Genomic DNA, 27,171 nt, shown 5'->3' with positions numbered 1-27,171 from the left:
ACATCCACTGCTTCCTGTGACACAATCCATTCATACTACCCAATAATCAACCACTTGCCAATTAAAAATATACATATTATTTACAATACTCATTTTCTGATTTTAGGTGTCAAGTATTTGCTTTCTATGCCTTCTGCTGTTGATTTAAAAGCCTTTCAATAATTGATATTCCATACATAAGGCAGCAATTACATACTGAAAAGACACACAGGTGGTCTGAGTTTCGATGTCAGACTATATAACCAGGTGTCAGGCTGAGCTAACTTCAGGCTTCTGTGAATTCCAAACAGGGCATTGAAGTTTGGGACCGACAACCACAGGCTTGTTACCAGTCTGCAAAACAAAGCTTTTGGTTTCTAAGGCACTTTTACTAGGGTAAGCGTGGAAGTCTGTAACACCCAAGCATACAAGAAAAGGAGGTGAATCTCCCCCACTATTCCGCTCTCATGAGACCCCACCTGGAGTACTGTGTCCAGCTCTGGGGCCCCCAACATAAGAAGGACATGGACCTGCTTGAGTGGGTCCAGAGGAGGCCATGAAAATGATCTGGGGGCTGGAGCACCTCCCCTGTGAGGACAGGCTGAGAGAGTTGGGGTTGTTCAGCCTGGAGAAGAGAAGGCTCTGGAAAGACCTTATAGCAGCCTTGCAATACTTAAAGGGGGCCTACAGGAAAGATGGGGAGGGACTCTTTATCAGGGAGTGCAGTGATAGGACGAGGGGTAATGGTTTTAAACTGAAAGAGGGTAGATTTAGATTAGATATAAGGAAGAAATTCTTCCCTGTGAGGGTGGTGAGACACAGGAACAGGTTGCCCAGAGAAGCTGTGGATACCCTCTTGAAATGTTCCAGGCCAGGTTGGACAGGGCTTTGAGCAACCTGATCTAGCAGAAGGTGTCCCTGCCCATGGCAGGGGGGGTGGAACTACATGATCTTTTAAGATCCCTTCCAACCAAAAAATCATTTAATGAAAAAAAATATTTGTTGATTACCTGTGTGGATTTAGGTGTCCTGAGACATATTCAGCACTTACATGATCAGCACTTGCTGATTTTTGTCTCAGATTGTTTAGTGTTGTTGCTGTTTCTTATTTATTTTTCCACTTATTTCAACCTTTCTTTAACAAGATTTGAAACTTGTCTTCATGAGTCAGTAGCAGTTTTATTTTTTTTTTTTTTGTCAGAAGTTGTCGACTATATCATTACATTTTCAAATCGAGCTTCTCATTCAGTTAATTTAGCAAGAAAATCTCACTTTTGATTTTCAGAACAAGGAATACTTTATTAAGAGTACCTGCTCCTCTATATCAGAGATTAATTCTTCTGTGGGGCATGAATAACAGAGAGCAGCTGACCATGCACCTAACAGAAAAGTTTGCTTTAAAACAGATGAAGACATTATTCTGTTGTGCCTTAATAAAAATAATAGTGATCTAGTTCAGTCAATTCTGGAATACTTGTTTCATTAAAAGACTACCTGACATAAAGAGCATTGTGTTAATGACTTTAGCAGATAATTTTTTGAATTAAAATATTCATGTCCTAATGGCCAGATAGCAAGCTATTTTTTATGAAGTAAATCCACATTCTTCCAACTTATCACCTTTTAAAAGTGGAGTTTGTTGCAAAACCAAGAATACCTATTCTAACTAAAACTGTACACAATTCCACCTTAATTACTAGCACTAAATTGCTTGCTTGCATGGTGAAAAAAGTGAAGGTGGAAAAAGCCAGAAACCTTGCATCATTTTGCCCTATATTCATTCCTAATTGCTCAATGTAATGTTATGTGTCCCACATTAATATACAGACTTTGAATTTCTAACTGATACTTATGAAGCATTTTCTAACAGATAACAGTTGTCTAATACTTCACATACAATTTATTCGAAATACTTAGCATAATTCCTTACGACTTACTAACATGCATTTGTCAACACAATTAGAACCTATGTTCTTTAAAGTTTATATTCACAAATTATAAAAACAACTTTACAGAACTAAAAAAGTAATTTTCACCTATGCTAGAAAAAGCAATCAGGTAATACACTGATATCGCTAACACTTACCTCTTCAGAGAGCTCCCCAAATACTGTTAGAACATCTATAAGGAGACTTGCAGTATAAAAGGACTTTATCATGTTTCTGTAAAAAAGAAAACATGTCATGAACTTGGTAATGTCAGTCTCTCAGGACCACATTTTAGAAGTCGGCATTTAGACCATACTGGCTTATTTCAAGCCAGTCATCACTACTATTTTTTTTCTTTTACTCTGATGTTGCAGAATTTACAATGTTTAAATTTAGTAATATATTGACTAGTCTTCTGACAACTATGCAGAAAGTTTTCAGTACTTTTTAAAGCTGGTCATGTGTTCCGCACTTAGTTTCTAGTTTGGAATGTTCAATACAGGACATAGGACATCCTATATTATCTTAGAAAAAGCCATCAACACGCTGTAGTAATTGCTGTAAATCAAATCACATAATGTATCATCACAACTATGTTAATATCACTGGGCAGTAGAAACTATAACATGCTTGATGTCAAGCTCAATATTAGTCTGGGGTTTTGGGCAGCTTGATATTAGGTGAGCAACCTCTTAAGGAACACAAGCAGAATACCAGTTAATGTGTGAAGTTAGAGACACACAAGTAGTAACAAATCTAGTTTTCTGAAAGAGGAATGAAAGCATTAAAGCCCAATTCCTATTTCCAGTCAAATTAAAAACAATTTAGATATTCAAATTTCTTGACCAGTATCTTAATTTAGATAACAAAACCGAAGATTTTCACCTACTTATGAAATTGCCCAGCTCTGTCTTCATTGTCTGCATACAAAAACATTTTCAAGGCATAATTCTCCACATGAGCAGAACCAACAATTTCCTGAGTAATTGCTTCATTATCACCAAATTGCTTTTTCATCTGAAAAAAGTTGGTAAAAATACATTAATTACCTTATTAGACCCTAGCAATTCTGCAATCTAATTCAAACACAAGAAGCTGCTGATTTAGACAAAGCCAAGTACAATTTAAAAAAGAAACAACATCCACTTCAATTATTTTACAAATCTCCAGCTTCTAACATGACAAACACTAAAAGCAACCGCATGTTAAAGAGAAAGCATATTCTTTTGGAGGAAGAAATATTATGAGCTCTGAATACTGTCTTCAGTCACAAAAAAAACCCCAAACCAACCAAACAAAAATAAAAACCATGTTAAAAATAAACACAACTACAATATCATGAAGGAACAGCTACAGGTATTTTTCCCCTTACTATCTGAAAGAAGAAGCACTCTGAAGCCTGTGTCAGGATTCAGCACAGTTCAACTGATAAAGCAATGCATGCTTTATAAAGGTACTGTAGGTCAAAGTGATCACTCTTCTCTTGTAAGGTTATTTCACTGCAGTTCACTACATTTTTCAAAGCATCTGAGCCCTACCTTGACCAGTCTAGTGACCTATGGATTTACTGGAATTTTCAGTGTAACAGTGTACTGCAATTCAAAGACCTCTTTTCAAAGACGTTAGAGTACAAGAATCCTCAGGTTTCTTAATAAAAATCAGTAAAGCAAATAACCCTCTAACAGTTACAACAGGTGGATTTACAACTTCTGAATAGGCTTACTGTTTGCACATAAGGAAATCTCAGGCTATCCTTAGAGAACAAAAACAGGAACCCTGCATGATACTAACCTGCAGCCTTTATTTTGCCAAAAGATTTAAAAACAATCTCTGAATGGCAGTTATTTTCAGCTGTGCGTGTGAAGAACATTTAATCATGCAGGCTGCATTTCCAAATTTTTTAGTTTGCTGCCAACTTTTTAACACACAGAATGTTGCCAGCAAAGTTACCTGATTTCAATATTGAAATATAAACTTTCCAAATAGAACTTTAAATTTGAAGACTTTTGTCAAACTCGTATTCTACCTAGTTTGCAAAAAGTATTTGTTTTACAAAGTGCAATTGTTTTTCTTGTGAGTGTACCACAATTTGTAAGTTGCAAGATATATATCATTGAAATGAAACACTGAAGCTAACTGAAGACAATATGATTTGTTTACATATAGTTCACCAGCCTATATATACAGCTATAACACAGAAAATAACTTATTACTATGCTTGATCTGATGTTCAATGGAGCTGATTTCAAATGCACAAATAACACTCAGTTACATATGCTTCTAAAAATAGTTAACCAAGTTATTTACTTTTGAAATAACCCTTCACACAATCCATGATTCAGTACAGCAGTACTGATGTTTTAAATGATTCATAATTTGAACGTAAAATCAAGCAAATTTTGTTTAATTTTACTAAAAACTTTTAAATGAAACAGTTACCTATTGGAAAAGCAAAACAACGCAATCATCTGTAAAAATATTTGACAGAAACATGCATTTTGGATAAAAAAATCACTTTATTTAATTCACGTATCTGGCATATTATGAAGTTTGTTGTAAAGAACACATCTGATAATTTCCAGATACATCTACACTGTTTTATTCTTTGCTACTATAAAGTTCAGGATTGTTTGTAAGCTTCTGTTTTAACCTCTAGAATAATCAATTGTGACAACAAACAGAAAGCTGAGAAACATTTGGGGCAGCCCTGCAGCACCCTTTGTGCCCCCTGCTGGTTCAGGGCAGACTGAAAATGACTGCTATTAAATTACCACAGAGGTCCAAATTGTCAACTTGCGCAAGCTTCCTAGCCCCCAAAATGCTCCATTAGATCTGCTTAGAAGTGGTCTCTCCATCCTTCCACCACTTGGCTACGCAGAAGGAACTCCAGTACCTGAGCATCAGCTGTCACAGAGACAACCTTATCAGCAACTGAAAGATGAAACCATTGGATTTTGCTGCTTTTCTAGTCTTTCCAAATTTGAAACAAAAGGGGTAACTGAATGCTGCAGACAGATCAGTTGCTGCAGTACCACAAGGGATCCACCAAATTTTAACAATCCTTAAGAAATGAAGAGCAAAATCTGTCAGAGTTTTAATCTTACCTCTTCTGTCACCCTTCTGAACAGGAAAACTAGACCCAATAAAGACGTCAAAATTTCATTAAATAACACACCAAGAAGTCACTGTACACTGGATTTTCCACTGCTAAATATCAGAGATAAAACATAGCAAGAAGCACAAAGTATGAAAAAAAGACAAATGATTCATGGTGGGTTTTTTCCCCCCTGAAGAATTGAAGGCTGTTGCACTAGTTTCACACAAACTCTTCAGGCATTGCTATGCCTAGATTTTGGATGGAATCATTAATACAGTACACAAAAAGAACTGCTGCTTCATTTTTCAACATTACTTTCTGCTTCCAAATGAGCACTTAAACCTTAAAATCCACACATTTCAAGACTACTGAAAAATACAGCATATGAACATAAACAGCTCCTGGAACTTGAACTGACCATCTGTACAATGACTTTACCTTCCTTTGTTTAACCCTGTTCTATTTAAGGTTGTTTGCTTTTTAATACTATCAGGTCCACTCAAAGAGTGTGGTGTAGCTATCTCTTACCCACACAGGTAAGACTCTGCTTACAAACATTCATAGTAAAGATCCTCAATCTCTAACAAAGGATATGATCAAAAGTATCTTTATCTTCTAGAGAATGTTTTAAAAAACTCCCTGGGTACAACAGTTTAGGTCAAAAATTTCAAAAGCACCCAAAGACTAGGCTAGCCAGTCCTACAAGCAGTGAAAGTAACTCACAGACTTCAATGAATCAAAGATAAATCAATAAAAAAAAGTCTTCTAGAACTCCTGTATTTATTTGTAATGAATTATGATTTCTCATGAGAATATGTATGAATAAAGTACCGTAATTCATGTTGTCTAAACAAAATCTTACGGCAAATGTCTGCTGTATAAAATTTCAGTTATGTGCATGCATACATACCTACAAATATACATATATACATAGAGCTTTATCTCCTTTCAATCCTTCTGCCAATTCATTACATACAACTTAAATTCATACAGTATGCCTGCATACAGAATAGTTGCATCAATGACTGATGACAGAAAAAAGATAGTATTTGCAGAAGCTTAAATAAAACTTAAAGTAACACCATGAATCATTTTAGAGGAGAGCAATAAATTCTACTTACAGCTTCCAACTGATCCATAAGTTTGGATAAAAATTTACGGCATTCTGGGGTTTTACTATCAATCTTCATCCCCGTTTGCATTGCATACAAACGGCCTTTAAAGGAGACAAAACACAAAAAAAACCCAGAAGTGATTATCTAAGGCAAAACCCATAAGGAAACAAAGCAATTCCTCCCCCCCCCCAACACATGTGAAAGACAAACTCATCTTGTGGTTTAACAATGTACTATTGCACTACTAGCAAGCAATAACACCGAAATCTAGGTATGTTTAGTCTTGCAGAGATAGTAGGAAATATTTTTTCTAAGATTTATGCTTTCTTTATCTCAATGAGTATTTCCTGATGATTTCAGACTGATGCTTGGATCACTATTGTGCAATATATATTGCTTTTGTAAAAAATCACCACCCTTGTTTGCAACTCTCTCAAACAGGAACTTCAAGTCAATTTTTATCCCTAATTATACACAACTAACTTTCATATGAGTTACACATACATATAGAGTGTATGGATATATCTCAAAAATGGAGCTTAATGTAGCAGAAACCAGTTAGCTTTAAAACTCCAATTAACAAATGGAATTAAGCATCTATTATCTCCATGTATATGCATACATAGCATCAAAAAACACAAGACACAAACCTGACCTTAGAATCAGACAAGACAGACTTTATTAAACTTTCACAGAATCACCGAATCATCTAGGTTGGGAAAGACCTTGAAGATCATCTAGTCCAACCATTAACCAAACACTGACCGTTCTCCCTGCAAGTAAAGTTGTCAGTTTTTCAAATGACCTTGAAAATGAATGATTAACATCTTCTGATTAACAATTATGTTTTTACTACCAAAAATCTATGAATTTTAGATACACACATGGCAGAACTTTATTTGCTTCAGGAAATTTTGGGTTAAAAAAAAAAAAAAAATCAAACAACTACTATTTACTAGGATTGACAACACAGAGAAGGGAAAATGGGCAGAAACACTCAGTAACCAAACACAGAACATTTTTCACAAACAAGCCATTCTACCAACTCTCACTCCCAACCCTCAAGGGAGTCCTACAAAACACTTTCAAATGCAGAGCTTAAGAACTAAAAGCTGTAACTCTACCAAATACTAACATGAGCTATGACTTCTTATGGCATACCCCCATGTCCTTCTTCCTGTAGAACATGGAGTTCTGTAAGTGACCCTTACTCACTTCACAGCTTTACCACCTCTCTTCTTCCAAGCATCTCTTCATACACTAGAGACAGCATTTTCCCTTCAAATTATCTCAGTAAACACAAATATAACACAGTTGTTTTCAGTTGCACTTATTCTGATGTTTGCTGCAGAAGAAAGCATTATATGCTCAAAAGCTTGTCTGCCTTTTCCATCTATTATCAGTTTGTCTAACAAAATCAGATCTCTCTACAAGAATCTACCTAGGTTCTGCTGGTGAGCATCATAATTTAACTAATTTTTCTGGATTTTAAAAGTTGTATTTCATGCTCCACGTACAACTGATTATTCAAACCAGACAGAGTGTATATTCCTTATTTGGGGCTGCAAAGCTGACAAATTTTTGAATATTAAAGCTCTTGTGTTGCCCAACCATTTAAAGACCCCCCCTAAACTAATAGATAAAGTACCCGTACCCTCCAATGCCTCTCTTCCACATTTAGAATTTATAAAACAACCTAGCACCTTCATATTGAAATTCTCAGTAAAGAACAATCAATTCAAAGTTGACTCTGAGCGAAACTTCAGGACTACATAAAGGCTATGAACAACTACAACAGCTGACCATGACAAACGAAAGACAGCAATTTTAACAAGAATTGCTATGTAGGTTCTATGCTATGTAGGTTTCATCAAGTGACAACACTAATATTGAGCTACTTATTGATATGTACTCTTAAGCTCACCTTATTATCTTCAGGATGCTGACACGTAATGTTAAAAATTATGAAACCAGCACATATAATGCTGAAATTACATTTCAAAGAAATCCAAACACAGAAAGATACAGAGATTTGTCTTTAAGGCACTCGTCTACTGCCAATTAAAACACCATAATCCCATGATGAGGAGTTAATGCTTACAGCCTTTAATTAAACTGATTTTTAAGTACATGTTTGATTGTAAGCTTCCCTGAACACATTTCATAGTATGATTTAATAATGTAAAACTTAGGAATTAACATAATGGGTGTTAGACCTATGGGCCATCTAGTTCAGTTATTTCTTTTTGACAGATCAAAGTATCAGACATTTTCAGAGGAAAGTAAATTAATTTTAGACTGATATGAGGTAGGCAACATAAATTCAGAATACCCTTGGTCATTACTGTTTACAGATTTTATTTGCTGAAGTATGCATCTTCCTATCTCTTCCATAATTCATTTACATAAAAAGAACTGTTTCCATACAAATGGAAATCTTGCAAATGTCTTTAGTCTTGAGGATCAATCATTAAAAGACCTGCTTATCTGGAACTGTTACTCTTCTGTTACCCATATGCTGCTTTTTTTCACATTCATTGCATTCATTAAATAGTGAAAGCAAGGTAATTTTTTTCCTCAATAATATCCAAAGGCGTGCAGTGACAGGACTGTGACATCTGTATGCTTTGTAGACAGCCCTATAAACCCAGCCCTTTCCCCTCTTAGGATTTCAGAGACTGAGAAAACCTCAGACTCCTTCAGGCACTCCAATAAACAAATGCAGAAGAGTGACTCTAGAATACACTGAGAACATAGGCCAAAGAACAATAGTTACAGAGAAGAAACATGTTTTTCTTGTCTATATATAAATTTACACTGTGGGTGACATCAAGCAATGTTCCATACCAACACCACTTTCCTGCTAACAGAAGACTGGGAACGAGGTGCCCAAGAGTCCTCAGGTCATTCAAGATCAAAGGACTATTATCCAAAGCATACATAGACTGTCAAGAAAACATGTTCTAGCAGCAGCAGCTCTACAGATATTAAGAACAGAGACATCCTACAGACAGGCTATTAATGTCACCTGAGCTAAGATTAAATGTGTTACACCTGACACAGCAATTACATCTCTGTACCACACAACTGACTATACAAGAAAGGAGACTTCCTGCAAGATCTTATTAACTGGTAAAAGATCAAAGCACACTTAAGTTACCCTAACAAGAGAGTCTACTGCAATCAAGTTCATAATTTTTGTATACTCACTTCTTCTCATCAGTAGTATGTTCGAAAGGAGTACTGCATAACAACACCTGCCCAGAGACAGGCCTCTGATGAGGCAATCATTGAGGTAAGGGCAAAATCTACTCCTTCTTTCTCAAGTGGTGATCAAGAAAGACTACATTGTTTGTGGAAACTACTATTGACAGAGCATCACTACCTAGTAGCATTCAGTACTGAAAGGGAGTCTTGACTCAAATACCGTTGATGAAAGAACCTGATTGTAATGAAGGACAAGGCAACCTGCAGGTCAGAAAACACAAACCATATCCTACCAGTCAAAATCTCCTGGAACATCAGTTTCAATCGATAAACTGAAGATGGAGAAAGAAAGTATACTCTCCACAGTTTGAAACTCACCAGCGACAAACAAAATGTTAAGTACCTTTAGGCACACTTACTGCTTTACTCAGTGCTTCTCTAGTCAAAAGTGGGGCTTGGAGGTTGAAAACATCTATCAACAATCATTAAACTTACAAAGCAGACAGCAGGTGAAATAGTAGAAAGACTGAGAGAATCTGGGATTTCTCTGACAGAATCAGAATAGGAAGAAGGGAAAATAATTTAGTATTTGCCTCTACAGAAACTACAGAAATAAAAATAATACTCTTTTAATGTTTTGAAATTTTGCTTTTGAAAATATCTGTATGAAGAGCAGCATGGGTGTGAATCTGAAAGCACTAAGTAATACCTTGCATTACTACAGACAACAGGAAAAAGTATCTACTAGTTCTACTCTTTGCATTTTTGTGTATTATTACCTTATTCCTAAAGCAAAGAATCTTAATTTAGTTTTTCCATGTCTGCATCTTTTGTTGTCCTTCTCTCTGCTCTCCCTAATTTTGAAATGCCCCAAGTATTCTGCGTGAAGGCTCTCTGTAAGACCATGTCGGTTTGTGTTGGTTTTGATACTACTACCTTTGCCAATTATGCTGTCAGAATTCTCTTGCATCTTTTACTTTTGTGTATAGTTTGTCACACAAATATTACTTATAATAGGGATACATGATAGTAACTGAAAGATATGCTTTGATATAGTGAAGGAAACCTATTATGTCCTTTTCCTGCCTAACTTGCAGCAAATGGGCAAACTTACTTCATTACTGAATTTTCAGCAGCAACAAGCAAAACATAATTTCCCTGTGTTAGTATCATCAGTGAAATTTTAAACTGGCAATGGTCAAAATGTCCTCCATGTTTATGTTGACAGGTAATCTCAGTAGCAAAGAACTCGTAAGCAAGAGGCCAAAGTTTACCTCCTCCAACATCTCTGCTTAGAAAGCCAAATGTAACATGAGTTAAGTTTTTCTCCCCCCTATATCTGAAAGAAAACAGAGTAATTATTTACATTCCTTTAAATACAGCTGTTCTGGTTTCTATAATACTGCAAAAGCAGTGGAATGTATTACTCTGCTTGCTAAGTCAAAAATTTTGCTTTAATGCAAGTGGTTCAATTTCTAATAACTCGAAGTTAATCTCCTGAATGGCATGGACACCAAAGGAAGAAATCCTCTTAGTGTTCTGATACAACTGCATTATTTTACCTTTTAAAAATACTACACTTGAGATGCCATTTTATATAAAAATTATTTCGAAGTTTTCTCTTCAGAACTTCTCTCTATACAGTGAAAAGTGTTTCAAGTGCATGTCCTTAATGATCACAGTAATATACTGTACAATTAAACAATTAGACTTAAGGGAGCCATTTGCTTGGTAACTTTTGACAAAAAATTTCCTCTGTGAAAAGCCAAGCTGCTGAAAATTCTGATATAAAAAGACGACTAAAACCATATACTGTAGCTGCAGAAGTTTCAAGTTTTTAAAGCCTAAATGAAATATTTGAAGAATGTAGACAATCTTGGAAATAAGTGACATGTAATTCTCATGTCTTCACTATTTGTGATGAAGATCTGGAATACTTGGAAACAAATAAACAAATGCAATTATTGGTTCTTTTTAGGCTTGTTTTATACACTTGACTTCATAACAGATACAACCTATTTTTTTTGGTCCACTTTATCCAATTCAAGTAGCAGAAAAGATTTCTGTGTGGCCAACAACAGTAATATATGCATAAAGTAAAGCATTAAGGAGGTAAAGGAGGCTACAGAGAGCTAATGTCTAAACATTAATTTATATTGTAAAGTAGAGCTCAAGTCACTTGTAATCTTTTACGCACAGAGACAGAACTGTTTTGCCAATTATTAACTAAAAGAGGGTTTGCTCTCAGTTTGCAGACAGGACATTTATCTTCAAATTCATAAAGACTTGGCAAGTAATCATTCTCAGAAAAAATGTTTTGCCAAGACAACTACAAAATTTATGTCTTGATTTGTTGCCCTTAATCTTTGTTCAGCAAATACTAAGTGTGGGTGTGCTGGATGGAATTATACAGTGAGCTTTACAGAAACTTCTCTGCTTTTATTTATGTCACGTAATACCACGTTATTTTTCCTTTGCTAATACACAGCACAATTTCAGAACGAGTATTTTGTCTTTAGTATGTGCCAGGCATTCATTCCTAATACACAGTAAGTTATTCCAGATTTATGTTTGGATAACAACTGAAACTCCCCTCACTCCCATTTTAAACTAACTCCATGCCAAATAAAAATACTGGAGAACAAAAGTTCCAGCCAGCAAGCATGCACAATAGGTTGATTCTATCTTCTAAATTCTGTCCTACTATCCATCTTTTCTTCTTCCTGGTCTAACAGGATCAAAAGATTACAGTTCTTTTTCCCCACGTGTATTTATTTCTCTAGTATAGAAAAAAAATTATTAGGAACTGGAATATTTTGGACATTTGATAGAAAGAAATTGACACTAAATAGTGACAAAAACCATTGCTATAAACTTTAGCCATGTTTTGATTCTGATTAAGAGATGAAAGCTTTTTCAGGCCGTAATTTATTACTTGTTCATATTCTACACCTTCCTCTTCCCTTTGTCAAACCACTGACAGAAAAATGTTTGTTAACTGCTTGGTACAGGAAGACAACAGCTGGAATACAAATGTGGGAAGCAAAGGACACAAAAACATTAAATTGGATTGCACTCAAACTACTGCAAGCATATTTTCATAAAGACTGCATCTGCAAAGAAAATAAAAATGAATTATTCTTCTTTCATGAACATTAATGTATCACACTTCATTCATTTAATTTTTCCATGCAGATCATTAAATATATGGTATTTCTACATGGCTAAGTTCAAGTTGTCCGAATTCTTAAGACTTTCAAAAATAGATTTAATAGCTCTGACAAACAAACTTCGAAAGGCCTTATACCTCCTTTTCATTATATGATGCTGAAGGAAACTGGCAAAGACAAGGTAAGTATTAGGCTGGCAGCATCAATTCAAAATCTGAAACTCCAGAGAAAACAAATTACTTTTAAATATTTAGTTTCAGGTAAAATTAGTTTAAGGAGAAATGCAAGAAAAAAAAATAATTCTGAGACACAAGTGGGGGGAAGGAAGACTACACACAAATTTAATTAAGGAAGTCAAAACAAAAAAAGGATAGTATCATGACCCCTTCTTCCCCTCGGATTCTTTTATAGTATTCTAAACCCTACAGAGAAAAATGGATTGATAGTAGTATATTTCAAGGTTATGTTACATGCTTGACAAACTTTGTCAAGTCAAAACTATCTGAAGTAAAATATCTCCTGAAATTACTGAAAGTTGTAGTAAATTACATTAGCATTTACTGCTATTTGAAGAATAGCAACTTGTAAACAAACTAAATAGGTGAAACAAAATTTGCAATTACAAAGAGTGGTAATTATTGTTAGATGACAATATTATGAATCCTAGGAAATGACTCCATATTCTACACTGCCATTCTTCAGTGTGGTTTAAGGACCAATTTTGGTCTAGTAAAATTTAAGAGATCCATATGTGGAATTCATAGGTTTCTAAGCTTTTACACAATATTTAAACTATCAGTATTTTTCAAATCTTGTTTCTATAGTCTAATAAAGAAGATGAAATATTTCTAATTAAAACAAAAACTATTTTAACAGTAGGATTTATAGTAATTGAGATCTCAAGAAGGCAAAAGGAGAAGGCAGCTACTCTGGCTTAGTTACGGTCAAGTCATAGAGATAAAACAGCTTGTACTGATTAGTGCACAAACCTGAAGCACTCCTGTGGGACACCCTCCAGCTTAGTTTAAACTGGAAGAAACCTATTTCATAATCTCAAACTACTCTGTGAGGTGGACCAAAGCACCCTAGATGGGCATAACCATGAGATAAGTTTCCAAAGTGCACTCCTGACCTTAACTGCTAACAGCATCCAGGGCTGCATTAGGAGAAGCAGTGCCAGCAGGTTGAAGGAGGTGATCTTTCCCCTTCTACTCAGTACTGGTGTGACACACCTGGAGTACTGGGTCCAGTTCTGGGCTCCCAGTACGAGAGACATGAGAACGGCCACAAAGCTGATGAAGGGCTAGGAACATCTGTCATACCAGGAGAGGCAGAGGGCTGGGACTGTTTGGTCTTGAAAAGAGAAGGCTCAGAGGGTCTTATCAATGTGCATAAATACCTGATGCAGGGAGCGGGGCAGTGGGAAGTGAAGACAAAGCCAGACCCTTCTCAGTGGTGCCCCAGTGACAGGACAAGAGGCAATGGGCACAAAATGAAATACAGGAAATCCCATTTAAACATAAGAAAAATCTTTTACTGTGAGGATAATCCCACACTGGAACAGGTTGCTCCCAGCAGCTGAGTTTCCATCCTTGGGGATATTCAAAACCTGCCTGGACAGTCCTGACTAACCTGCACTAATGGTCACGCTTTGAGCAGGGGACTGGACTAGGTGACGTACAACGTTCCCTTCAATCTCAATGAGGCTATGATTCTGCAAATTAGAATGTGGATATTGATGCATTACTTCTTCAGAAACAGCAGCAAACCACAGGCAGGAAAAGACAGTTCTTAATTCTACTTCCAGAGGTTCAAGTTGAATAAAGATCCACCAAAAAAACGTGAATTATATGGTGGAAAAATGCATGTTAGTATATTGACACCGTACAATTAAACTTCAGGAGTTTTATAAAAATATGCATACCTCATAAATAAAGTTTTAGTGTCTGAAGTACACTTGTTCTATTTTATGTTCTCATTCCTATATCTTTTATTTTTACATCTTTTAAAATATTACCTATGTAATCAAAGCAAATGCCAAAAATACTATACAATAGTTAACATAATCTTTTAATTTTTGCTGCTGCCCACAGTCTGCTTTGAGGACTGTGGAGTTTATGTATTTATCTTTGTTATTCCAATCAATTCTCACTGTTTTTCTGTCTCCACAGTCAAACCAGAGTTTTAAGAGCAGTTTTCGTACTTACAAATCTCTGAAACAAATCAGAGCAAATAAGCTAAGACTGAAGACAGAAGAAGTAGAAAGCACAGGGGAAAAAAAAGAAATTGAGAAATATTTTTAGTTTATACTCATGGCACAATCAAAACAAGTCTCACAGTACACTATGAAATGGATACCTACTTCTTAAATATTTGACCATTTCAATTAACTTATCCTGAGTAAAGAAGAGATTAAATCTATTCTTCAGTATGTAATCTCTAGTAATAGGCTTTAAATCATTTGTAGTATTAGTAGCACACAAAACAGTTTTCTGCCACCAGCAATATGAGAATATGGAAAATACACTTTTACAAATGGATTACATAAAACTAGTACAAAGAATAAGTATTTAAACTGGAAAGCTGAGAAAACTGATCTTATTAGATAAGGAATAAGAACATTATTTGATGCATTTCAATTCTACAATATCCCAGTTAAATGAAGTCAGTAAGCATGTGCAGAACCTCTGCAGTGACATACAGCAAATACCAGCTACTTTTATTTCCATTAACACTTCTGAATTAGACGCATCCTCTAATGCATCAAGATACAACAAAAAGTTGAATAAATTAAAAGCTCAATTAAAATATTTATCTGTTATTAGTCCTCTACTCTGAGGAAGGACAGTAAAAAAATTAACACTATCTCAGTTGTAAAATTACACAGTAACTATATTTCCTAAGTTCTGAGCCAGGCCATGAACTTTATTTTTTGTCTCTTTTTTTTTTTTTAAATTAAAAAAAAGAAGTCTTATAATTGGTATGCAGTGAGAAGCCTGTTTCATGGATGTCTGACTAAACTTGAAAGTAAAAAGCCAGTCACATTTAACAGATGGGTATTTCTGTTAAAAGCTGAATTGATTCAAGAGGTTGTCAATTAGTTGTGGAAAAAAAACCTTTGCCTCTTTTGCTTCCCCCTCCTGCTTGATCCCACAAAACCAGAAATGTCAACACAATAGTGAGATCCTTCAGAAGGATTTCTCTGATGCTTTTCTATTTCAAGACTTTGAGAACCACAGAGGATTTTCTTCACACCTTTTGCAAACAAATAAACTCTACTGATCTCACATGAATGTCTTCTGATGTTTAGCACACTGCAAAGCAAAAACCATCACAGTCCTGCATTTCAGAACTTACAAGAATCATAATCTTTCTTGTTGCATTCACTGGGTATCCAAACACTGTTGTGTGTTAGGATGTTATATATCAGGAAACATCAATGTTTTTCTGGCAGCTCACTGGCATTCTCAATACTTTTGAATAAGACCATCAATGGCCAGTAAGCACAGAAGTGCAAAATAAACTACCAATCATCTTTGGAAAGAGCTTAACACTACTGAAGGGCTGAAACAACAGCTACTAAGGAAACTCTTGTTCTAAACATTAAACCAGGAGTTTTTAAAAGACAAAACTACCTCTCAAACCTTGCAATTTTTAAAACAATAACTTCTGAGTCAAACTGCCTATGGCACAGAGATATAATTTCTTCAGTTATTACAAAGGCCAGAGATTTTTTATCAAAGCCTGCCTCCTTGTGTTTGCAGAATAACATCTCAAACAAGTCAGACTCATGCATATTTTTAACATAAGAAAGTTATTTCATTGACCCCAGTTATTTTCCTTTTGCTAGGTAATCAATGTAGCACCTTCAACTGGTATTCCCTTATGCCTACTGAATCAGCTGACCTTTACTGAACCTGAAATAGCTACATACTTGATGACAATAATTAACAAAATAATATGAAATGTGAGAAAGTATCATATGGGAAGGTGTGCATTTTAAAAGAAGGTGGTAGATTAAAAAAAGTAAGTTTACAAACAGCATATAAAGCTATTGATCATATGCTGCTTTGATTTGAGTACCTAAAAATGGAGTTAAGCATGAAAGCTTTATAAGGAATACACAGGACTACCAGAAATAAAACCATTTCTAGCAAGTACCACAATAAAAAGTATCTGTGATGTGTTATGGTGCTTAACAGCATCAATGTTGTTGTTCAACGTTTTATTTCTCACGTGGAAAACTACGTGGCAGCTGAAAAATACAAATCATCCCTGCTGTAGGTATCCATACTGCGTAAAACAGAGACTAATGTTCATCAAATTACAGTTTCTTTAAATCAACATATGCCAACCATATCAAAAAAGCAGGAGTCCTGTCTTCGCCCCAAGCCACTGTGTCTTGTTCCTTGTCTTTGCCTGTGTGAGAGCACAGCTGTTTAAGCAGTAGTGAATTGGCCTGACTGAAAAATAGCTTATTGTTGGTTTTCATCATACAATTACATCAATGTTTGCTTCTGAAGCACATTAGGGTTGGGAATGAGAGGTCAGAGGAGGACTACATTATCTTCTTCAGTTGGCAGTGCTGGTTTATGCTACTTTAATTCTTCAAACGAACTACACCCAAAAAATGTAAGAGAAAAAAAATTAAAATGGTGTATGTAAATGAAATGTGTAACTGCCAAATTCCCAGATTTGAGAGCACACCTCTAGCACCAGCAGATGCTGATGAGGGACAAAAATATTAACATGAGCAGTAAGTAGTTCCTCCTGACAATTTTAATATAGAAAATAACATTTTAGGCTGCAAACACATCTTACTAGAGTTCACTTGCTTCTGATATCCAAGTTAGTTTGTGTCTCAGCTCTTATTATCAGAAATATGCAAGTGGAACTAAAATGCACATAAATCAAAACCTAGCGAACATATGTCCATACTGAAAACTACTGTGCTATGGGAACATAACATTAGGACCAAACCTTCTTTCTACAGATGAACCACTTCTGACAACATTTCAAAGCTATAAACACCTTACTCTCTTCTTCGGATTGACAGTTACATTCACCACATGACCAAAATTCAGTGTTCCCCCTCATGCAGTGTCTGTGCAAGCAGCCTTGTGATGGAACATGCAGCACTGTCCCACCACAGAACCTTTCACCGCAGGGTCCCTGCAGCTGGCTGCTGCGCCCCACCATCCTCCTGGCCCCAGGACACATGCGGTGCCAGGCACACGCCCGTGGTCGACGCTGGCGGGGGAGCGCCAGCCCAGAGACCACCGCGTGTTCCAGCACACATCAAGCTTTCCTCACACTATTCCTTCCATGCAAGACATTATAGCAAATGCATAGAGCTCCTCTGAAACACATTTCAAAGGCTCCACAAAGAGATGCTCACTTTTTTTCAGTGAAGCATCTAGTGAGAAACGTTGCTTTAACTCCACATAAAATCTGTGTTTCTTTCAAAACATTATCTGAAAAGTATCCTGAAAATTTTCTGTATCCCCAGACTTTAAAAACCCTACCTTTTTAGGAAAGCTTTTATTATTCATAGCATGCTAGAAATATATACAGTACATTTTTTTTGACAGCAGCAATATTAATACTTTGGGATTTCACATAATTGTTGCAAACCCACAATGTTCAAAATTAATGGTTCATAAACCTTATTTTTGCTTCACAGCCAGAATTAACGTAACAAAAAAAAAATTTCTATGAAACAGGAATTCTGCATTTTAGTCAATCCAGACAAACTCATCCACCATGGGAAGAAATAAGTGTCATCAGTGGAACACTGGTGAAAATTAATTCTTCTTCTTTGTGTATTTAAAAGAACAAAGGATCCAAGCAAGACCTGTCTTGAAAAAGAGGTGTCACTGCTTTTTATTTTATATAATAATGTAATGAGACAGATATATCTAGAATATAGTCTTCACTATACTCAGTAATGAATCAGATGTGCTAAAGTACTCAAATGAAAAAATAAGATATGCAAATTTTCAGGCTACTTAGGACAGACAATGCACAGAAAATGCTAATTATTCAATATAGGGTTTTTTTCCTGTACACTAAGACTTACATTAAGTTCCAGAATGGAAAAGACATTAAGAAAAATAGAGATCAGCCACCAAAACATTTCTGTTTTAAAATAAAAATAGACTTCTATTTTGTTACCTACACTAAATGCTAGTCATTTCATTGTTTAGCCAGACATGGTGTTACATCTGATAAAAAACCCCAAATAAATAAAGAAGACAAAACAACCCAAACCAGTGCAACTTGACCTAGCTGGTGCTTCCTGCCCCACAAAGTATGATTTGTGCTGTGTTTTTCCAGTAGAAAAGTGTGAGTACTATTGAGAACATCCAGCGTTGTAATATGTAGCTATCTCACTTCTCTGGTGACACTTCTGCACGTTAGTACAGTATTCCTGCGTAACACATAAAAACTAAAATTATTCTTGATACTAAGCTGACAGTTTTTTTCAGAGCTTTCTGAAGCCTGAATTTCCTAAGTTCATCTTTCTAAATTTAAGATTACCTTATAAATTAAGCTACCAGTTCTACCTCTGTTTTTTATTTAACTCTTTTTGAAGACAAGCTATTGCCAAGTTAACTCCCCAGATGACCTCCTCGCATCTCAACAAAAAGAAAAAAAACAAGCAACATGAACATACATTTCTGGTGATCTGCTAGTCTTAGAAATTTTCCAAGTGTGGTGATTAGCTGTGACAGGAATTTAAGACTACAACAGGCTTGCATTTCTTAATTAACTGTGGAAAGCCTTTTAGAAAGTCTCACAGATCATATTGAGAGATTTACAGTAAGATTTTGCTGTGATCATTTCAATGAAACAAACACAACACCACCCACTCTCCCCCTTTGAGATTCCTGAAGTGACAAAGCCTCACAGAAAATAAAATTAACGCTATTAAAAGAATTAAAGACTCTCAAACCCAAATTGTTTACTCAAGATACAGGACAGAAAGGAGATCAGTTTTTTCAGGAAAAAAACTCTGAAGAGACTCTCGAAAGTTAGATTTTTGCGATACTTATTGGGACTATCCCAACACAGACAGAAGACCTGACTTAATACACGTGCGTACAAGCATGTATTTAGGCTGCTAGCATACCCACTACGACTGCAAAGAGGCTTAACTCTGCGAAAAAAAAGAGCACGTGAGAGAGGGGCCAGGGCTGGCAGCTGAAGCGGCAGACGAGGAACCCCGTGAACACCCCGCACCGCCCCAAGAGGTGGGGCTTCCCCCCGCTTCTCCGTCCATCCGACGGGCACGCCGCTCAACCCAGCCAGCCAGGCGGGCAGAGGGAGGGACGCGCTCCGCCCGGTGCGGCGACTGGCGGCCGGCGGGTGCTGGCGGCGGCCCCAGCCGCGGGGAACGGCGGCAGGGCCGGGCCGGGCCCGGCTCGGGGGCAGCGGAGCGGAGCGGAGCGGGGCGGGGCGGCGCTGCGGCCGCCTCACTCACAGTAGTACGCCACCACCGGTTCGCGCTTGTCCAGCTCCTGCGCGGTTCGCAGATGGTGCTGGATGCTCTTGAACTGCGGCGGCAGCGGGGGAAGCGCCGTGGCCGCCATCGCGCAGCGACAACGACGGACGGACGGACGGAGAGACGGCCGAAAACGGCTCTCGCTCCCCGACCGGCGCCGGTCGCTTCCGCTTCCGGGAAGGGACGCCGGGGCGCGTGCGCGGTGGGCGGGATGCCGCCGGTTGCGGTGCGCCCCGGAAAGAGCGCCCCCTGCTGATGGGAGGCCGGCATCCCCGAGGCCTGCCGGGCACTGCTGGGCGGAGTGGCTCGTCCGCCCGTCCGTCCGTCCGTCCGTCCGTCCGCCCGCCCGCGGGGCCGTGCGGCCTCACGCTTCTCCTACGTGGCTCGTTAGTGTTTGAAGCGCGTCCCACAGCCGCTGTGCGGAGGGGCGTGGAGCCCCCAGGGCGGCCGGGCCTTCCTCTGGCCTAGCCGGGGGAATGGCGGCCGGGTTCCAGCTCTTAGGGGTCGAGAGGCTACGGCCTCCCCAGCCCTTTTATGCCCCTTCAGCACATCAGCCCAAAGAGCTGTGCAGACCTTCCCCGCGGAGCTAGAGCTGCAAGAAAAATCCCTTTTCAGGTTGAAAAACGTTCCCCTTGGGCTGCCCCAAGGCTCACCAGAGGTCCGAGTCGAGGGCTGGACCGCACCTCTGCTCCCGGGCCTCTGCCCTTGGTCTCGCTGCTGCTTACAGGAGAAGCCTTGTGCTGCCGGTGACCTGGCTAACAGTGCTTCACCGGTCTGGGATGCCTCCCGGCAGCCGGCAGCAAGTCTGCCAGACCTGGAAAGTACATCTCGCAGGATCACCGCTTCCCAGATAACTTTTTCTCAGGGATCGCTCTTTTTGGGGAGAGGGGATAAGAACAGCAAAAGAAATGGGAACTGTTGAAGCAAAATGGTTTCAAATGGATCTCACAAATTGCAATATAAATTATTTTAGTGTCTGTCATCTTCTCATTCTGACAGCATAGTTAAATGATTTTTAAATTTCTTTTAAATGGCCCTGTGGCCAAATTTCCTCCTGGTCTCAAAATGGCTGTCTGCAAGGCAAGAGAATGTCAGTGCTCCAGGGCATAAAGAAAGATGCATGTTGGGGGGAGACACAGGGTAGGAGAGGTGGCTGCATTTTCTCATTGCTATCACGGGAGAGTGCTGAAAGGAGAACAGAAGGGAAGTGATGGCTGAACAGAAGAAAGGAAGACAAGAAAGGAACAGAACAAGGAGTGGTTATAGAACTGGGATGTTGTGGTGGTGTACTAGATGTTGGCTGGCCCAGAGCAACTATACCTTTGATGTAAAGGCAATCACATCACTTACTGGATGTATTTAGCTTGTTTCATTGAAGATGATAGAGGGAACAATTACAGATCTTTGTTAAGTGAGAACTGAAATGGGCATGATGTCTGACTAGAGACAAAACTGACTGCAAACGCATGAGCTGGGGATTGCTTTGAGTGCTGTCTGTGAAAATGAGGCGGCTAGAGTATGGTGAAAAACAACGAAAAAGTCAAAGAAGCACTTATAATGTGACCCTGATGTAAGCAACGAAAATACTTCCTACTGTGTTCTGGAAGATGGGACTTTGTGTTTGCTGTGTAAAGAAATAGAATTGAATCAAAGAATCCTCACGTGTATTATATAATTCCTTTCATAATGACAATAAAAGCCTTCAGGATCATCTCAAATATTTGCTAAGCATTTGAGCTAAAATCAGTGCAACACTGAGAAAAGGATGCAGACATGTTATAAATCTCAAGAGGGAGTAAAGGAGGAAGGAAGCTGATAGAAAGCAATGTGAATGATGATAAAAGTGGTGGGAGTTTGGAAGAGTAGGAGAAAGAAAAGTTTAGAGACACTTGAGAATACATGAGTGCCGGGAAAATAAATGGCAAATATAGGAAAGAAAAGTGTTGACAACCATGGGGAAATGATTTCTTTACGTGGACATAACATTTCCATCAACATGTTCCAGAAACTAATGACAGAATCAGTGACAGAAAAACATTTGCACTAAAAGGCAATAATGTACATTTTGTTTTTAAATGAAAAACTGAAACTGAGGAATTTGGCAATTTTAATTTCACAGGAACTGCAGAAAAAGATCTGTGTTGGAAGAAGAACGCTTTTTTAATATGTTCCAGATTTTGACCACCAAGGGAAAGGGCATGGTGGTGGGTAACTCAGCTCCTAGAGCCCCCCCAGGGGTCCTCAGGCAGTCCCGCGCCAGTCCTGGCTCTGCAAGGCAGGTAACAGGGCAGTCGCTTGAGGGGCTGGGGGTTTTGGCACTCCTCTGACATTTCTGAAGTGTTTTGAAATCTACAGAAGAACAACAACAAACAATGGAAGTATTGAGCAGCAGGGAAAACACTGACAAGTTTGTGATGAAATTGTTTTATTATTATACAAACATCTGATTGTGATTTGAGTACAGTTGGTCATGACTGTACCTAGCACATGAAAGTAAATTCTTCTTTTTAGTAGTAATATATATATTGTATTTCATTTATAAACAAAAAGATCTTTTTTACCTGAGATTACAAGTTTAAATTGCAAAGAATAATTCCAGATGGATACCAATGTATACAACAAAAAAATAAACATGTATTGACCAAAGCACATGGTATATTATGCAAACAAGAAGTTAGCACAGTGACTCTTATTTCACTTGTAATGCTTAGAAATATCAAATAACTAATTTAATATTGCACAAATCTGATATTGTTGACTGGACATATATATAAGACCGCATATAACTTATATTCATAGGGAAAAAATAATACAACATTAATGCTTTAATACAGTGAATGTATTGAAATTTATCACCTTGTTCTTGATCAGCATATTAAAAAAATCACACATCTAGTTGTGACCCACTTTAGTTTAAATAGCCCAGAATCAATCAAATCCAAGATGCCTAAATCATGCAATTCTGTTTATATAATGCGGACTGCTTTTGTGGGTGAGGATTACAAGGTTCTTATAACCCAACCTTGTTTAGGACTGCTTAACTAACAGTCGGTGCTAAAAGATTTTGCAGTAATTTTTCCAGAATTTTCCAGATATTCCTGAAAGAACCTGTCACTGGGATCTCAACTTTTTATGCTTATGCCGAATGTTTTTTCACATAAGTTAAATTTAATTCAAGAAGCAAAGATGTTCTTTGCCAGTGTTACAGGCCTCAGACTGTCCAAAGATGCTGACGGATTCCTTTTGACTTTGCTGGTTCCTGGATCACTGTTAAGTAGTGATAAGTCTGAGTCTCTTGTTTCACTGAGATTCGGAACAGAAATTGTTCAATTTAGTAGCTGTAGAAAATGATGAAAGAGGAAGAGGAAGAAACCTTCCATCTTTTTCTCCTAGAAATTGAGGGTATTTGAAAAACAAACGGGAAATAGCTAATTGTTATGGTTGCTAGTTTATTTTATTTTTATACTATATTATTACTACTATATTATTACTATATTATTATACTATATTATTACTACTATTTTATACTATATTATTACTACTATTATTTTTATACTATATTTTATACAGGAAACCGCCTCCTCCTTTCTTTCCAGTTCTGAAATCTGTTTTTTTTCCATTATCTCACTTCAGCACAAGGAATAAAATAATATTAAGATGTCTCTTAGTCCTTACGTTTAAGATGTTTTAGTCCTTAAGAAGAAACTGGCACACATGGAAACATCTGATACCTATATAAAGATCAAGACCTAACCTATCCAAACACACTTACTGCATGGAATAATTTTAGTATACAGACTTCTTTTTAAATGTTATTCTAGCAGGTTTGGTCAGAGCATTAAGTTAGATGTGACACACACACAGCAAAAAATTCTGTGGGCCCGATTCTGCAGTCACACGCAAGCAAAACTCTCACTGAAATCAAGGCACGATTGGACCCAGAAAAGGCTTTTCTCCGAGATTTTCTTTTGACATTTTTAAGCCTCTTATGCAAAACTAAGTCATAAGCCCCTTTTACTCCTTCAAAATGTGATCAAACAAAATTGGTAGAAATCCTCTACATCTTAAGCCAAAACATAATGAGGGTAAGGCATTCCAGTTGGCACAAAGAATACCATTCTTCCACCTTTAAAAGGAGATTCACAGCTAGCAGATGACAGTAGTAGGACTGCTGCAAAGTAAGCTGGTATTGATGGATATGTTGTCACCACAGCCTAACCAGGAGTCTCTGCTCCTGGGGTCTGAGACGCAGGTTGCAGCAGTGGCACTGCTTGGGAAAATGTTTGAATGCTTTCTGGTACCCAGAGATTATCCAACATTACTGCTTTATTCTCAAGCCATAAGAACATGTAAGAAAGTTGGAATAGTTTTTCCTGGAAGGTAAATAACTTTATTAGCTCCAATTGCATGTGTTCAGAAAAGCTGTGATTAAAAATATGTTTATAAATAATCTCCTCACACAGAGGCACTCCTCTGGAGGCAAAACTATTGTATGTGTCAGGTCATGAAAACACGTTACTCTTGTAAATCTTACTGCCTTTGATCTTGACATGCAAACAAAAATTATTCACGTAATGCGGTAGCTTTTAGATGAGGAATAAGTGTCAGATGACTACTCTGCATCAGTGATCATGAGTGTGGTTCTCTTCTGCAACACTGCATAGATGACAGGAGATGTTTTTTGTTATAGCTTGAAATCGTTGTTATAAAACTGCAGGTGGACAGGGTGGCAAATGACTAGGAGTGATTGACATCACTGAGTTTTTAAGAAACCTAGCCTTCTACATGTGATCTCAAAAATCTCGGCAACACACAAGAACACTGTAATCACAGTAAATGTGTACATTGCAATAAGAAAAATTGTCTTTTCAAAGTGCTCTGGCACCATGCACCGGGTAACGTTAAACTTTTTTTCAAGTGCTCCCATATCACACATGTAGATTGCATTCACTTTGAAACCAAAGAGCTGAATCTGAAGCCAGAAAGCCACAGCTTCAAGGATAATCCTTAAGAAAACAGAGAAGATATAAAAACCAGTGTAGAATGACTTTTGGAGGTTATCTTCCTGTTTGATGCTTTTACATGCAGCATAAAGATGAAAAAAGGCCCCAGGTACCAGTACAATCACCAGCTGTAACGCCCAGAATACCTAAAATGTAGCAGAAATGTAGCTGTCAGATCATTTACAACTGCATCGGGACAGCTAAAACACGCACATATTGGAACATTTTGCAAGTCTGTTTTTAATATATATCAAATGTATAAACACTGAGATAACAATACAGGTAAAAATCACTTTAATTTGAAAAGTTTAGTTGGTTTCTGAAACGTGAGGATTTTTGTTATGAAGGATAGAAAGCACAACTCCATATTTAGTCTCAGTGAAAGGTTATTAAAAAGAAAATATTCATGAAAAAGCTAAGTGATAATTAGCCCAATCAGTTTCTACTTCTTATATTGAACAATTATGTTTAATTTCTGCAGTTTATTTTCTTAACATTGGATTTCTACAATAATAAAAGAGAATTACCTGAGGAGTTATAGGCCTGAACTGGTTGTAACAGAAAAGATTAACCTCTCTCTTGTCTGGGTCACAGCTGAAATGCAAGGCCTCATTTCCATAAACGGCAAAGCCCAAAACGCCAAGGAAAAACATACGCACTGAGCCAAAGAAAAGAGTGTGGAATTGGCCAATTACCGTTGGTGGCCTGAGCTGCAAATCACGGGGTTATTCAACATGAAAACAGAAATGAACAGCATTATTGTCGGAGGCCTACTAGCTCTTTTTCATTATCCAAAATATTTATTTTATTCTACTTGATTTAAAAGGAGAGAGCTTGCCTATGGAGGCTGCAGTAGCTATTTAACAAAATAACGGCTTAGAACACTTTATTGCTGCCACTAATTTTATATAAACATTCATTTGTCTAGCACTTATCAGTTAATTTGTTTCACAGCCCTTCTCTGTATTCCGCTGTTGCGGAATGCACCAGACGGAGCCGAACGCTTCGGGCGCCAGGCGCTTCGTTTTGCTGCTGCATTGATTTACGGGACGTCAGGTGATGGCAAAACAAGGACCGCCGCGCCAGCAGCAAACCTAACCATACTTATTCTTGCAAATTAAATTCCAGCTTCCTCACGGGGCCATTTCTAGCACCCCGGGAGGCCTCTGTCGGCGGGCGTCGCGTCCGGCCCCGCCGCGCAGCGCTCGGGGACCGGGGGACGCGGCGCGGCTCCCTCCCGGTTTGGGGCCGGGCCCCTCGCTCCCGGCTCCGGCGCCGGGTCCCCTCCCCCCTACTCACACATCCCTCCGAGAAGCTCCGCACGTAGCTGGGGGACATGTCCGCAGCGGCGGCCGGAGCCAGCCCCGGCCCCGGCTCGCTCCGCCCTTTGCCCCCGGGCGGGGAGCGGGCACAGCAGCGGCGGGGCCCGCCGGCCCCTAATCCCCGGCCAGCACCGTCAGCAGCGCCGGCCGCCACCGCCACGCCGCTGCCGGCTGCTCCCCCGCCCCTGCCCCGCCGCCTTACGTCGGCCTTTCGGCCCACCCCGAGGGGTACCCGCAGCACCGACCGTCACCCCGGCCCGTCCCCGGCAGCGGGGCTCCCCCGCGCCGCCTCTCTCCCGCCCCGGTCCCGGTCCGGGTCCCGGCCAGAGGCTACACGGCAGCCGCAGCCCCGGCGCGGAGCTCTCGGGGGCTGCCGCCGGCGGGAGGAGTCGGGACCCCCCGAGTCGCGGCGCAGCGGTAGCGTCCCGGGCTGCCGGCAGGTTCAGTCGACACCATCTAGAGTGTAATAACCTGGTTTTAAGCAAGTCCAATAAAAAGTAAGGATGCAACCGACCTTGGAGGTACAAAATTCTGAATTCAAAGAAATAACAGCACTTGAACGAAAAGAAAGAATAATATTAAGCACTCTAGTATTGCTACAAATATCTTAATGGCAATAATTGCTATAAATAATTCATCAGCCTACTCCATATGCACAGTTGAAAGAGCTCCAGAAGAGCCAATGCATGGGCCAGACACTCCTGGGAGTGAAGAGCCGCACAGTGAAACTCAGGGATGTACTTTCTCAACATGTTGGTTTGAACCTAGTGGGAGTTTCATGAGAAGGTGGAGAAAGGAAGGATGGGGATGGGACACCAGAGGAGGGGAAGAGGTAGCTCATCCTTC

General features: G+C 38.6%; 2 protein-coding genes across 5 annotated transcripts in view; both read right to left on the bottom strand.

The window, feature by feature from the left end:
* The window catches only part of VTA1 (vesicle trafficking 1), a 41,313-nt gene extending 21,143 nt beyond the window's left edge, over positions 1–20,170 (bottom strand). For 2 of the 4 annotated variants that reach the window (XM_074862693.1, XM_074862694.1), the window contains exons 1-4: positions 19,980–20,170; positions 6,126–6,220; positions 2,797–2,924; positions 2,066–2,141 (exon numbers count right to left, since the gene is read on the bottom strand). In XM_074862693.1, coding sequence (XP_074718794.1) covers positions 2,066–2,141; positions 2,797–2,924; positions 6,126–6,220; positions 19,980–20,088 — 408 coding nt within the window. In that variant the 5' untranslated portion in view covers positions 20,089–20,170. Of the gene's footprint in view, positions 1–2,065; positions 2,142–2,796; positions 2,925–6,125; positions 6,221–18,849; positions 18,927–19,628; positions 19,656–19,979 lie in introns of all 4 variants that reach the window. The other 2 variants (XM_074862696.1, XM_074862695.1) reach the window with 2 other exon arrangements.
* A 2,238-nt stretch (positions 20,171–22,408) lies between these two features.
* GJE1 (gap junction protein epsilon 1) lies at positions 22,409–26,427 on the bottom strand. Its single transcript, XM_074862692.1, has 3 exons — positions 26,303–26,427; positions 25,531–25,713; positions 22,409–25,149 (listed from the first exon to the last, which is right to left on the bottom strand). Exons 1-3 carry the CDS (start codon positions 26,339–26,341, stop codon positions 24,754–24,756), a joined length of 618 nt encoding a protein of 205 aa, XP_074718793.1. The 5' UTR covers positions 26,342–26,427; the 3' UTR covers positions 22,409–24,753.
* Positions 26,428–27,171: the final 744 nt, after the last annotated feature.

Source organism: Strix uralensis, chromosome 3, assembly GCF_047716275.1.
Source record: "Strix uralensis isolate ZFMK-TIS-50842 chromosome 3, bStrUra1, whole genome shotgun sequence".
Taxonomy (NCBI): Eukaryota; Metazoa; Chordata; class Aves; order Strigiformes; family Strigidae; genus Strix; species Strix uralensis.
Note: the sequence above shows the minus strand (reverse complement) of the source record. Positions and strands in the feature narration are given on the sequence as shown.